General features: G+C 42.1%; 1 protein-coding gene across 1 annotated transcript in view; it reads right to left on the bottom strand.

Moving 5' to 3' along the window:
* Positions 1-14,921, bottom strand: part of Ern1 (endoplasmic reticulum to nucleus signaling 1) — a 98,369-nt gene extending 83,448 nt beyond the window's left edge. The window contains exon 1 of the mRNA XM_048446006.3: positions 14,704-14,921. Coding sequence (XP_048301963.1) covers positions 14,704-14,763 — 60 coding nt within the window. The 5' untranslated portion in view covers positions 14,764-14,921. The remainder of the gene's footprint in view (positions 1-14,703) is intronic.
* Positions 14,922-15,801: the final 880 nt, after the last annotated feature.

Raw genomic sequence — 15,801 nt, 5'->3', positions numbered from 1 at the left:
TTTTACTTGCTAATTCACTTATTTCAACCTCACTCTCAACTGGGCCCTTGTTTTTATCCTCCACAAGTACAGAAAGAGGCTTGTTATGTAGAACCCCCAAAGCTTACAAAACTCCTGCCTTCAAGGAGCTGACCACCTAGCAGAGGAATCATGTAAGACAATGAAAAAGCATGTTCCATAATGGTGCCTCCTAACAGTTGACTTGGCAACATCACCAATCCCTGCCCAGAGCAATTCCTAACCTCAAAGTCACTCTACCTTCCTAGGTCAGGTCCTTACATTCCTGTGCCTAGCTTGTGTCCATTTGACTCCAAAACTTGTGAATAACCTTCTCAAAATCAAAATTCAAAAAATCCAAAGTTGCTGGGTGTAATAGTGCACATATTTAATTCCAGCACTCATTAGACTGAGGCAGGCGGATCTGTGAGTTTGAGAACAGCTTGGTCTATACAATAGTTCCAGGCCAGCCGATGGTACAGAGTCAGACCAGCCTTATAAACAAAACAAAACAAAACAAAAAAAAAAAAAAAACACCAAGGTCTGGAGATAGCCCCACAAGTCTGGCATATGCTTAATGATTTGGGGTGAGGGGGTAGAGGGGGGTGGTGATTCTGGACAGGGCTCTTCCAATTCTCCAGGAATCAGTTTTTGGTTCTTTTGTTTTGTTTTTTTGGAGACAGGGTTTCTCTATGTTACAGCTCTGGCTGTCCTGGAACTTGCTCTGGAGATCAAACTGGCCTTGAACTCATAGATCCACCTGCCTCTGCCTCATAAGTGCTAGGATTAAAAGCCTGTGTCACCACCACCTGGCTTCAGCGTTCAGGTCTATTGGAAAAGAATGGGCTGGATGGAGCCTTTTAGTTCTGCTGTGTGAGCACCCACAACTTACTAGGACTTCGCCTCTCCTCAGGCTTTACTGTCATGCTTCTAACCCCAGCCCATCAAATCATGTCCAAAATCCACATAGAGGCTATAGAAATCTTGATGCCTTTAAACACAGTCATTCCTAATCCTTCCCTGCCACACCCTGGTGTCTCCACTTACCTCAAAATACTGCAACACTGGATATTAGTAATTATCTGATTCACTTTAAGATTTAGGGTAGGGAGAGAAATACCAAAGAATTTTTTTAAAACTAAAACAAATAATAAAGCGAAAATATTGTAGGGACCAGAGGCTGATTTCTAGCTATAAGCACAAGGTATATACTCTTAAAGCATCCACACCTAAACCTAAGAGGAGAACCCTCCTTCTCTCCAACCACAGATCAGTTAAGGGACTGAGCTTTACCACACACTAAGAACTCTAGAGATTTCCAAGTACTCAGCCCACAGAGCAGGAATAGGGCTGGTCTTAGAAGAAACCATGGTTTGATTCTTTGTTAGTTAAGCAGCAAAACTATAGATAAACGTCTTAATCACTCTGTGCAAGGAAACTGTTTTCTTCTTTGTATAACCAGACCAGACTATGACAATTAGAAAATGACCCCAACAGAATTATGGGGAAAGACTGCTGAGCAGAGCAAACAGTAGCTTTGAGGTGAGAGACTCTTCAAATCTGGTTTTACAACTTTCTTATAGTATTTTAACTTCTTTGGTGATGTTATAGATACTGCTACAGTAGGAAGAAATTTTAATTTTGGTTAATGTAAAACACACATACATCATGTACATTTGGAAACAGAGTTATCAGAAAAATCAAGAAACTGTAGAAGAATTTCTCTAATTTTAACTTTTTCTCCTTACCATTAAAAAAATCAACAATGAGAGCTCTTGGATTTGCTCAGGATTTTCAAACATATCTGAAAACTGTTGCCACCACTCCTCCAGAAGATGAGACAGACGAGAAAAAAACTGGAGTACAGACCTGCATGTTGACCCCTAAACTACCTGATGTGATGTTTAAACAGAGCGCTGTGTTAGGAGCAGTGCTCAGGAAAGATCCTGTGTTTTCTGGAGTCCTTATTTGATGGAAACACACCCACTGACTCACCAGGTTCCCTACTCTCCTGCTCTACATGTTCCTCTTATTTAAAAACTAAACAAAACCCATTTTCAACATTTATTTAGTATGTATAAGTGTATGTCTGTGCATGCATACATAGAAGACAGTTTTTGAGGAAAAGTCAGCTTTCAGGAGTCAGTTTTCTCCGTCTACCATGTTGGTTCCAGGGAGTCAACTCAAGTAGTCACGATTGGTAGCAAGCTAATTTATTCACCAAGACATCTCCTGATCCCTATACAATGTTTTAAACAACTAGAATAGGCTAGGTAGTGTAGTGTATGCCTTTAATCCCAACACTCAGGAGGCACAGACAGGTGGATCTCTGTAAGTTCAAGGCCAGCCTGGTCTAGAAAGTGAATTACAGAACAGTCAGGGCTACACAGAGAAACCCTGCCTCCAAAAACAAAAACAAAACAAATGTATGTACTGATGTATATGCAGTATGTTAAGACCTATACAATATGCCACAATCAAGTCAGAGTAATTGGCATATCCATCATCTCATGTATCATTCTGAATGTTAGGAACATTCAAAATCTGGGGCTGGAGAGATGGCTAAGCAGTTAAGAGCACTGACTGCTCTTGCAGAGGACCCAGATTGGAATCCCTGTACCATGGCTCACAGCTGCCTGTAACTCCTGTTTCAGGAAACTGATGCTCTCTTCTGACCTCCACAGGGACCAGATATACATAAGGCAAACAGACATGCATGCAGGCAAAATATTCATACATAAAAATAAAGATATAAAATTTTAAAAAGAAACATTCAAAATCCTTTCCAACTATTTCAAAATCTTTAATAAATTATCACTAACTACATTCTATTGTGCCACCAAACACCTTCTAATTCCCTAACTATATATTTTTAAAATATTTATGTTTGTTTGGGAGGAGAGGCATGTGCCAGGGCACATGTGTGGAAGTCAGAGGATAATGTGGAGTAGTCAGTTCTCTGCTTCCATCATGTGGGTTCTGGGGATAGAATTCGGGTCATTAGGTTTGGTAGTCAGTGCCTTTACCTAATGAATCATCTCACCAGTAACTAACTATATTTTAATTACCTGCCCTCTCTATCTTCTGCACCCTATCCCCTGTCAGCCTCTGGTACACCTATTTTTTTCCCCCAAGATGGGGTCTTAACCTATATAGCTCAGGTTGTCTTGAACGGGTTTCCTGTTTTAGCCTCCCAAGTTCTGGGATTACAGGCATGTGTCACCATGCCTGGTTTGATAATCACTATTCTACTACTTGTTTCTACGAGATCAATTTCTTCAGCTTGAATATGTGAATAAGAACATACGGCATCTGTCTGTCTATGTCTGGCTATTTCACTTAATATTATGTCCTCCATCCACACTACCACAAGTGACAGGATTTCATTTTTTTTCATGACTGGATAATATTCATACTTATATCTTTTATACATACATAAATACATATGTATGAATGTTTTGCCTGCATGCATATCTGTTTGCCACAAGTGTGTCTGTGGAGGTGAGAAGAGGGCATCAGAGGTCTTAACCACTGAACAATCTCTCCAGCCCCGACTGGATAGCATTCTATTGTGTATACATAACACATTTTCTTTATCTGTTCATCTGCATATGAACACCTAGGTTGATTCCCTACCATGGCTATTGTGAGTAGTGGCACACTAAACATAGCTATGTCCTTAGCACGTGGACTTCTAGGAAAGTACATACTTTACTCTTGTACTTTAAGGGCCCAACTTACTCCCTCCATAAAAATGCCTTTCACCCACTTTCCTTAGCTACTTCATTATTGTTATGAAGTTCCTGCTTGCAATCTTTAATATCATAAGGATGTTTTACTTGTCAGGGTTTGGTAAGAGAACCTGGAAAGCTGAGTTGTTTTAATTTTCAAGTTTCTTAATAAACAAAGAAAGCAAAAATAAGTGTTAGGTACCTTCTAATGAACATCTATAGGTGGCTGGAGAAATAGCTTAGTGGTTAAGAGCACTGGCTGTACTTCCAGAGGACCTGGATTCAATTCCCAGCACCCACATGACAGTTCACAACTGTTTGTAACTCCAGTTCCAGGGGACTTGACACCCTCATACAGACATACAAGAAGGCAAAACACCAATGCACATGAAATAAAAATAAATTATTAAAAAAAACTATTACTAAAAAAAAATCTGTATAGACTTCTTGCAGTTCAGTTATTTATTAAGTGTATTTGAATAGAAGACCAGCTATCAGATAATGCTAATAGCAATTTTCAACAGTTTGTGCTCAAAAAATAAGTATCTGTGGTTCTTATGTTAACCTGCTTTTGAAAAGTAACAAAAGAAAATGCTGACTAGCTGTGGAGCTAGCTTTGTCAGTAACGTGCTTGCCGTGCAAAGGCAAGAACCTGAGTTTGATCCTCAGCACCATGTAAAAGGCCCAGTATTGTGGTGTGCACTTATAATCCCAATTCTGGGGCATCAGAGCAGGCAGATCCCTGGGGCTTACTGGACATTCAGTCTAGCTTAATTAATAAGCCTCAAGTTTGAGTGAAAGACCATGTCTCAAAAAATTAAATTAGGGGCTGGAGAAATGGCTCAGTGAATAAGATACCTTATTGCTCTTGCAGAAGACCCTAGTTTGGTTCTCAGCACCCACATAATAGCTCACAACCATCTGGAACTCCAGTCCCAGGAGATCAAAAGCCTCTTCTGTTCTTTGTTTTGTTTGTTTTTGTTTTGTTTTGTTTTTGGTTTGGTTTTTTGAGACAGGGTTTCTCTCTGTAGCAATGGCTGTCCTGGAACTTGCTCTGTAGATCAGGCTGGTCTTGAACTCACTGAGATCCACCTGCCTCTGCCTCCCAAGTGCTGGGATTAAAGGCGTGTGCCACCACTGCCCAGTTTCTAGTCTGTAATCCTTAAGAAGATTTCAATGATAATGTGTATTTTTATTCAGTTAGAGGGGCTTTCAGAACATTTGCTTGGGTGGGTATGTGGCATCTTCATAAGCTCCTCATGTCAGCAGTGAGATCCAGTTTTTTCACTGCTAAACTCCATCAGGTTAATAATGGTGGTGATCAGACCACTTCATTCTTCACTTAGTGTGAGGTTTCACTATTTAAAAAAAAAAATGACCCTTGATCCAGGATTGTCTTCTTGTATTACACATGATTTGCTTAGTTAGTGGGCTAATTAATAATTATAATTCAAAACCACATTGTTCTTCAGTGGATCATCTCTCCTCCCCCATCTCAGATGAGAGGACAATTGTTTGACTATATCTCAGGAGTGTTTGTCATGGAAACTGAATTTCATCCTACATTTCTGAACAAACAGTGCTGTCAGATCCCCAGAACTTGATGTTGCCATTGATCTCTGACCGAGCCAGAGGAGCTTGTTGACTAAGGTAAACCATTTTTCTTAAAATTAATGGCCTGTGACTCCTGAGGGGCCTTGCAGGTGTGAGAGGAACATCTGCACAGAAGGCCACAGCTGCACCAAGGATGTGTTACTTGCCGCAGTGCTTCCTAGCCAGAACTCAAATTAGTCATCTGGAATTGCCTAGCAAGCTTTTAAAGCTACATGCCCAACTACTTTATCAGATGAAGGAAATCAAAATCTCTGGGCACATTTTAAAAAGATGTCTTAAGCCCCAGGTAGAGGCCTTTAGGTAATCCCTGTGCAGAACTGTGAGTTTGATGCCAGTCTGGTCTACAAAGAGAGTTCCAGGACAGCCAGAGCTGTTACTGAGAAATCCTGTGTCAAAAAACCAAAAAGCAAAACTAAAAACAAACAAACAAACAAAACACACACAAAAAAAAAAACTAAAAAAAAAAGATTATAGAATAGAGACAGCCAAAGTGGCATCTTTCTCTATCTTTACCATTGAAATCCACCAGCCATTTGCTTAAAGTTGAAATTGTTCCTTGTGCTAGGCAATGGTGGCACAGCCTGCAATGAAGGCACACACCTTTAATCCCATCACTCAGGAAATAGAGGCAGACAGATCTCTGAGTTTGAAGACAGCTTGGTCTACGGAAAGAGTTCTAGGATAGCCAGGACTACACAGAGAACCCTGTCTCACATAAAGGAAGAAAGTAAGAAAGGAAGGTAGGGAGGGTAGGTAGGTGAATGAATAAATAATAAAAAATAAAATAGCCTGTTTTATTGTTCTTAATGAACCTGAAAGGGAAATTCAATCAGCATTTGCTGAGTGCCTACACTACGGTGGCACTCATACGGTGGCAGCAACAGCATGCTAAACTCCATAAAGGAGGAAAAAAAGGAAAAGAAAAGCAGGGTTGTCTATGGCTCTAGCACAAATCAATCAGCACACACACAACAGGGTACCTTCCTGTTCCCCAACCCCGTTATACTATTCACCTAGGCTAATTTGAGTCTCTCTATGGTTCAAGGGCCCAAGGGTCACTGCCATGGTCAGGTCCCCACTCTTTCCTGCCATTGCAGGCCCACTTCCCTGGTGTTAGAACTGCTTGGAAGATGGGGCCTCTGAAGAGACAGTTCTATCTCTTCAGGGTTTCCTGGTGAAGGCTTTGGCAGAGTTGGTAATAAGAACTTAGTTAAGGACTTCTAAGACAAGTTTTCAGTTTTGCTATTTCAGACATATTACCAGGCGAGAAGTTACTGAAAAACATGCACCTGCTCGGATATTATTAGCCCTCAAAGAAATGAGCTTAAACTGCAAATCTGGTTTAGTTGGCCTCTTGATCGTAACCCTCTGGAGCTGGGTCAGGCCACTAAAAATGGCCTGTCTCCTGACAAGAGTTTCTCAGATGAAGGCAGTATCCCTAGCTTAAGCTGAAGCTCCACACAACACAGGGTAGCAGGTCACAGCTCATGTGGGAAGAATATACACCATTTAAGTAAGCATCTTCCAGCTTACCAACAAGCCTACCAGGTGGTCCTTCTCCAAACCTCCTTAGTCCGCTCCTCAAGTTAACTCGGATAGCTGTACTGATGAGTTCTAACATAAGCCCCAGGACGGAGAACTGCAAAGGGTCAGGAGACACCTCTCCAGAGAAAAGCAAGAGGATCCGGTTCAAAATTTTTTCTGCCACTCACATACAACCTAAGATAGATTCCTAGACCTCTCTGGTTCTGGCTTCCTAATCTGTTTTTCTGGAGGGTAAGGGTTTCAACCTGAGAGGGAAGGGTTGTACCTGGGAGGGAGTTGGGAGGTGGCAGGTGCCTAAACTTCACTCTCCAAGTCTTCAATGTTTGCCTGCTGTCACGGAAAGGACCAGTACTGTACTCTCAATGGACTGTATGGGATGGCTGAGACTGAATGGAGCTATCTGCACTGATCCCAGTGCCCCCAGAAGCCTACACATTTATTCATATATGCTACTACAGCTCAAAATATTTCTAGAACTTTAAAAAAACTCACTTCAAAAACTATACTCCTGAATCCCCTAAGTGGTAGAAAGTGCTAATAATCTGAAGGTGGGTTTCATTTCAATAAACCAGTAAATATCTAATCCAAGTGTTTGCAATAAACTGTGATCAAACTAAGTAGTAATAGTTGTGGTCAAAGCTGCAGTGTGACTCACATGGATGTTATATACAGTGAAGACCAGAAGGAAATGGGAACTGTTTTAAGTTATGTAAGGATAACTGGCTTAAGAATAAATACATGTAATATTTTAAAGATTCCTTTTTGTTTTAGGGTTATTGAAAAGTTATTTGGGCGGGACATGGTGGCTAGAAAGGCAGAAGCAAAGGATCACACAAGTTAGGCTGGCCTAATCTACACTTTGACTCCCAGGCCAGCCAGGGCTACATAGGGAAATCACGGCTCAGAAACAAAACAAAACAAAAATTTTTACAAGTTATTTTGGTGCTGGGCATGGTAGCACATGTCTTTAACCCCAGCACCCAGAAGGCAGAGGCAAGGGAATTTCTGTGAGTTCAAGGGTAGCCTGGTCTACTTAGTGAGTTCTAGGGTAGCCAGGATTATACAAATGCCCTGTCTCAATTTAAAAAAAAAGTTGCTGGGCAGTAGCAGTGCACACCTTTAATCCCTGAACTCTGGAGGCAGAGGCAGGTGGATCTCTGAGTTTGAGGTCAACCTGGTCTACAAGAGCTAGTTCCATGATAGCTAGGGCTATTATACAGAGAAACCTTGTCCCAGGGGGGAAAAAAAAAAGTTATTTTGTTTAAAGTTACTACATGATTACAAAGTTATAAATAACAAAAATATTTAAAAAAAAAAAAGAAAAACGGAGGGGGGCATATTTGTATAACATATAAATTGACCCTGATGAAGTAATTATTCTGAAAGTGACACATTCTTTTTTTTAAATTATGATTTATTTATCTTTTATTTTATGTGCACTAATGTGAAGGTGTCAGGTCCCCTGGAACTGGATTTTCAGACAGTTGTGAGCTGCCATGTGGGTGCTGGGAATTGAACCCAGGTCCTCTGAAAAAGTAGTCAGTGCTCTTAACCGCTGAGCTATTTCTCCAGCCCCAAAGTGACACATTCTTATGGATAAATAGGTTCAGGTATTTTTGTAGGGAAAGAAAATAAAGCAAAATAAAACAACAACAACAAAAAAAACCTCAAAAGTAATAACTTTAATATCAATTGGCACTTTAATCTTCCTAAGAAAAATAGCTGCACCAACAAGCCATGAAAAGAACAAAAGTCTTCAAAAGGACAACTAATACATGACCTCTTGATTCATGAACAGTCTTCAGGCAACACTGTAAATGGCCTCATAACCAAATACAAAGAATCTTATCTGCAGGAGACAGGCTACCATCAAAACTAAAGTCACAGGATTACCCTGAGGAATTGTAGAGTGCTCGTGGGGGCTGCATCTGCTAGAAAGCTGATCTGAAACCACTGCAGAGCAAAAGAAGCTGAGAATGAGCTATTTAAAAAGCCAGCATAAGGCATCATCGTTCTCCACAATGCTTAATTACATAGGGGTCAGTGAGACTGCCAAAGTTATTTTCATCCTGAAAACATAAGCCAACATTTTTCACTCAACTTAAAGAAATCAGCTTACTCTAAAATGGCTGTCTTATTAATTTAAAGTTTATTCTATGCTTTAAAATACCTCCAACTGTTGGGAGAGATGCTCAGTGGATAAGAACATTAGCTGCTCTTCCAGAAGACCTGGGTTTGATTCCAAGCACTCACATGGCAGCTCACAACTGTCTGTAAAGCTAGTTCCAGGAAGATCTGATATAGCCTCTGCAGGCACAAGGCACATATGTGGTACAAAGACATACAAACAGGTAAAATACCTGTACATATAAAAATAATTAAAACAAATATCCAACAGTACTTGAGGTTCAGAATATAACTGTAAATCTATACATACAATCACAAATTTCAGTGCTAGAAACTATTTCCAGCAAAAAATTGAGCAATTAAGATACATACAAGAGTTTAGCAATGAGGTGGTTCATCACATTATTAATTATTATCATTATCAAAATTAAAAACATCCTTATTATGCCAAATGGTGGAGGAGCACACCTTTAATCCCAGCACTCAGGAGGCAGAGGCAGGCATATCTCTGTGAGTCTGAGGACATAGAGTGAGTTCTAGGACTGGTTTCATTGGCTCCATAGATATTGAGAAACCCTGTCTCAAAAAAACAAAACTAAATAAATAAATAAATCCTCATTACCTAAATGATCAAACTATGATACATCTATTCAGAAATACTATGTAGACAGTAAGATATTACAGAATTAAATTTACTAAGAGAGAGATATCTGTGTTTCAGTCTGGGGAAGAAAACATTATCTATGTAAATCAGAACCACAATGACTTACCACTCATACCCACTAGAGAACGCTAAGAAAAGACAGTGAGTGTCCCCATGTACATTGCAGGTGAGAATGTAAGCTAATGATGAGGCTGGCCATTCATCAAAAGGTTAAATATGTGGTTATCACATGCTCCAGCAATTTTACACCAAGAAAAACTAGCACCTAAGTGTTCTTAGCAACTTCCATAGAAGCCCAAATGTAGAAATAAGCCACATGGCCATCAACTGCTAGGTGTGGTGTGTCCACATACAGAAATATTATTCTGCAACTAAAAGGAAAGAAGTACTGTTATGTTCTATATAAACAAAAAAAACAGAATATGGATCAAAAAAGCTAATTATAAGACACAAGTATTACATGATTCCATTCGTATGAAATATGCAAAATGAGCAAATGTACTAAGATAGAAAGTAGGTTAGTACTGTCAGAGGACAGGAAGTTGAGGTGGGAAAAGGGAGTAACAACTAATGAGTAAAATTATTTGTGGAAAACGTTGTACAATTCTATCAATACACTAAAAACTATAGAATTAAACTTTTTAATGAGTGAACTATCATTCCATAAAGCTATTGAAAATGTTAATGGGGTGATGTTTGATTTGTAGTGATTATTCAGGGGGTTTAATTTCATCTTGTTCTGTTTAATGCAGGCTTACCTACCCTTCTAACTTTTCTTCAGCAAAGATTATTTTGAGTTTTTTAAAATTTGCCATGTTATCATACACGGCTGAATAAAAGGCAATACACCTGTCCTGTAAGACTGGGAAAATGGAAACAACCCCACAACCCCAGCAAGGCAATTGGCAACTGCTAGGCAAACCATGGCTCAATGCTCTTCCAACCCGATCATCAGGACCCCATCCCCCAACCTGTGGGTGGATACAAAAGCTCAAATGCTCTTTACATGGATGATGGCTAAAATTTTAAGAAGAAATATAAGTAATAGCCTTATGATTATTTGCTTTTAATTTCTACTCTTCCCTATAGCATAGGGTGTACTCATCCACATATCTCTGCAGTATGTCACTCTAAGGCAGGCGAGCCTGTGGAATATGGTAAAGCTAAAGCCACAACACAATCTTCAGCATCCGGGAGACACAGCCAACCAACACCCTTATTCACAGAGTATGAATCACCATCCCTATTTTTTAAGTCAGCACCACTCTCTAATCATCTTGGCTAGGTGGTAGGCTCCAAATCATCTGAAAACAATATGAACTAAATCCATTAAAATGACATTAGGTGTTTCTCCTCTGTATCATTTCTGTGGGGGAAATATTTGATCATTATAACACAAAAAATAGAGCTGGGCGGTGGTGGTGCACGCCTTTAATCCCAGCACTCGGGAGGCAGAGGCAGGCGGATCTCTGTGAGTTGGAGGCCAGCCTGGTCTATAAGACCTAGTTCCAGTACAGGCTCCAAAGCTGCAGAGAAACCCTATCTCGAAAAAACTAAAAACACACACAAAATATTAAAATTACAGATGACTTGAGATCTCAAACGCAAGCAGAATTTCAATGAAAATTAAATAGACATTCAATGATTCTTCAACCTGAAAATGGCAAGTAAAACCTGAAGCAACCACCTCCCCTAGATCCATGAAAGTGTGCCACCAGACAGTGTGAAGACACCTTTATGTGGCTCACTGGATTCCTATTCAGGATCATACTCTATCTTTAAATTTAAATTTTTTAATTTTTATTTTTATTAGGATGTGTGTGTGTGTTTGTGTGTGTGTGTGTATACACACACACATACATACAGACAGCCTGTCCTTAGTCTCCATGAGGATGCTGGGAATCAAACCCAGGTCCTCTATAAGACCAGTATATACTCTTTTTTTTAAAATATATTTTTATTTTATGTGCATTGGTGTTTTGCCTGCATGTATGTCTGTGTGAGGGTGTTGAATCCTCCAGAGCTAGAGTTGCAGATGGTTGTGAGCCACCATGTTGGTGCTGGAAATTGAACCCGGGTCCTCTGCAAGAGAAGACAGTGCTCTTAACTGCTGAGTCGTATCTCCAGACCATGAATGTTCTTTCTTTAGTCATATCTCCAGACCATGAATGCTTCCTTTAGAGAAAGTCTCATATACAGTTTTTCTGTTGTTCTGAAACACTATCTTTGCTGAAGAAAGCTGTGGGCAGCTGAATTAATGAAACATACAGGTGTGCACAACTACAGTTTAAATTCATATCAACGATCCTGATTATCATCAGCAATGAAGCAACTACTAGCCACAGAATAAGTAACTCCATGTCTCCTACTAGGATAATTCATGCAGGTAATGGCTATCAAAAAAAATGATAAACAAGGCCATTTCTGGCTGAGATTTATCTCTCAGAGACACATTCTGTTTCTTACACATATGGCCCTTGGTTCTAAGTGGCTTTTTCTTGACCCCCATCAAGCCAAATATTGACAAAATAAATAATTAGCTGAGCTAATTTTTTGTTTTGTTTTGTTTTTCGATACAAGGTTTCTCTGTGTAGCTTTGGAACCTGCCCTGAAACTCACTCTGTAGATCAAGCTGGTCTCAGACTCACAGAGATCCACCTGCCTCTGCCTCCCAAGTGCTGGATTAAAGGTGTGTGTTACCACATCCAAGTGCTAATTTTTTTTTAAACAAAAGCATTTGGTCTCACATGGTTTTGAGTATAATTGAGTGAAGTAGCATCTATGTAAAATTAACTAATATCATATATAAGATAGGAAAAAAGAGAAAACACATTCTGGATTGGCAAGAGCAGCCTTCAGGACTTACTAATAAGGACATTACTGCATTTTGGATCTTGTAGCCTAGTGTCTCAACCAATAATGAGTCAGTGTCTGGCTCAGTGAAAAACACACTCTGAAAGAAAATCACAGCATTGCTTCCAATGTACTAGTTATTTCATCAATCAAAACAAAGTACCCCCTCCCCCAAAAAAATCCCTGTGAAGGCATAGCACAGCACTGAGATGATGTAGAGTAAAAGGCACTTTGGCAGGGAGACAAAGTGAACACATTCCCTATCTATCATGAGCAAGGTATCTGCCTTCCCAAGCACTAGCTGTCCCCATTTCACACATCAGGAAACGGAGTCCCTAAAAAGAAAAATAGCTTGCCTGAGGACACAGTTAGTTAGCAAGTTATCAGTTAGAACTCAGGTCTGTCTAACAGCTGTTACATTCTGCCCAAAGTCATTGCTGCCTCTGCCTACTCTAAGTACGAAGTCTGCTCTAACTTCAAATTTTAAAATACTAATTCTTACCATGTTTGGAGTTGAAATTTTTTATTAGAAGAAAAAGTGAAATTCTGACCTTTCATTTAAAAAAGTTACAGTAAAACCTCCTTTGATAAGGGTCTGGAATCTTTCTCATGAACTCTGACAAGTTTGGATTTCCAAGCAGACTCGAAAATACTGACATAAACTAAAACTAAGGCTAAATAAAGTTATTTTTTTGGCTCCTTATCCTATGCTGCTGGATGACAAAAACACTAGAATCTAGTGAAAGAGAGTAAACACAAAGCTGTGGGGAAGAAAATTATATACACCCGCTATGAAAATATGAAATGATCAATTTCCACATCAAACATTCAGTCATTCTATTTATATCTTATTTGTGAGCAAATACCAGGCAACAATCAAACAACCCAAGGTGAAGTAAGTGTTCAAGTTCAAAAACTGGTGGTCCTAGTAATGAAAGGTAGATTTTTTTTTCTTTTTAATTAGGAAAGAAAAAAACAAAACAACCCTCCCGAAACACTGCCATTACGAAAGTGCATATATGTAAATTTTCCTTTGAGAAAAAAAAAACCTTGAATTTGAAAAAGTAGACCTTCTTTAATACTTCAGTAGTTTCTAAATTCTAATTTCTTGCTACTCCAAGAGCACAATTATTTACCTACAAAGCATAAGAGTTCAAAGAGTTCGCCAGAGTTAACAACGCGGCTGGCCCGCAGGTCGCCACACATGTCAGCCCTCCACCAGGACACCTGGTACACGATATGCCGTATTAAAGGGAACACGGTACCTTCAAAGAGGTCATTAAACAGAACCAGTACAAACGCGCCATGCCTACATCCTGAACAGTGTGTTTTTCTTAAAAAGAAAAAAAAATTAAGCCCTTAGTTCTTCCAACTAGAAGATGAAAATGGCCATGTCCGCCCACAAAATGTCCTCTTTAGCCAAAGTGTCCAAACCCTAAGTGGATAAAGAATCAAATAAATATAAACCGGGCCCAAAAAGATGAGACGTTTCTGACGGCCCCACACGTGACACTGCTTTAAGTTTTGAAGTGACTTCAACTCTGGCCCACACATCGGGTCTTTAAAAGGGTCCAATGCCCACAGCTTACTAACAAACCAGAATACTGGCAGGAAGCCCCCTGCCTCCGAATACAAAGAAACCTTTGGGGCAGGTAAGCAGAGCCCAGCAGCTGGGAAAAAAACAAAACAAACAAAAAACCCGCCGTACCCAATTCCCAGCTGCATTCGCTTCGCAAAGTCGCATTTTTAAAAACTTTCGAGCCAAGATTCAAAACTCCAGCCACTACCCGCTTCGCCCGGCTTCGGGTGTCCTTCGAGGCCGCGGCGGCAGAGCGGGCGCCCACCTGTGGAGACGGCGGGGCAGGTGGGCGGCGTGCCCCGGGCTCGGGCCTTCGGGAGACAGTCCAGAGTCGTCGCGCGCGCGTGCGTCCGAGCCCCGGAGCCGCTGGCCGCCTCAGCCGCGCTGGCCCCGGAGGCGCCTGGGGAGGAGGACGCCTGTGTGCGGCCGGCCGCCTCACCCCGCCGCCAAGCCTCCCGCTGTCGCCTCAACCCGCCCTCCCGGCGCTGCCGCCGCGGCCGCGGCCCGACTCGGACGTCAGCCACCGCGGCCGCGCGACTCGCCTCCGGCCACAAGCCCGCCCGTCCCCGAGCCGCACTCCCCCGGTCACTCACCCCGGGGCTGGGCGGCGGTAGCAGCAGCGCAAGCAGGAGTAGTAGCCACCGGGCCGGCATGGCGGGGACGCGGCCCTGGCTCCGGGCTCCGCCGGCCGGTTCTGGGGACGGAGTGGACAGAGGGCTGGGCGGGGGTGCCGCGACGACAGCGCGGCACCAGCGGTGGAACCGAGGACACGGAGCTGACTGGGCGACGGCGACACCCCCATTCCCGGCCCTATAAGTGCCTTGTGCTGCGGCTTCTTCCGGTCGGGGCGGGCTAAAGGGCGGTTCTGGGGGCGGAGCCTTTAGAAGGCGGAGTCACTGTCGGGATGGGGCGGAGCCTTCGTTGGTTTGGGGCGTGGTGGTCGTGAGAGGGTGGGGTTAAAACGAAACCGAGGCGGGGCTAGCTTCGGGCTGCCTTTCGTCCTTGGACATTAGAGGCCAGAGAACCTTGGCTTTCGGTTTTTGTGGTCGCTGTGCTTTCGAATAGATAAACCTGTCCGCAGGAAAGCTGACATCTGTCACCCCACCGGAGGCCCCACTCTCCAGACGAAGGACCCGCGCGGCACCAGGCTTGGTCTGGGAGAAGGGACTGCTCAACAGCTCTCCATTTCCCTGCTGCCAACAACCACTTACTAGGGTTGCCTAGGCGACCACTGAAGCAAGGGTTTCAGCGGCTGGCGGGAATTCTGCCCTGCAGAGGGTCCTCCAGCTGTGCCTAATCCAGCCCGAAGGTCCCGTTCTTCCCTTGCCTTGCCCTCAGGAATTCCCCCCGCAATTCATGTCCCGCAGCCATCCGTTCCCCTCGGTATGAACCACAGCCAAGTCATTCACCAAAAATTGGAAGAAGGAAATCATGTGGCTCCTTGAGCATATGTGTTTACGTGACCTTTGTAGACATGGCCTGGTGAAGCTTGAGATGACATGTGTCACAATTCTTTGGAGAGGGTGTGGGTGGGCTGAGGACTCCAAGGTCTATTTAAGGGTTGTGGGTTATTAATCAGAATTAACGAGTCCAACAAGTTGTTTGGTTACTGGGTCCCAAGCTGCCCTCCGCTGAGCTGGAAGAGGGAGGGCAGAACTTGTTTATAATAGGAAACACTAACATTCAGAGCA

This window comes from Myodes glareolus, chromosome 9 (genome assembly GCF_982192425.1).
Source record: "Myodes glareolus chromosome 9, mMyoGla1.1, whole genome shotgun sequence".
NCBI classification, from domain to species: Eukaryota; Metazoa; Chordata; class Mammalia; order Rodentia; family Cricetidae; genus Myodes; species Myodes glareolus.
This window is presented reverse-complemented; position numbering and strand designations above follow the sequence as displayed.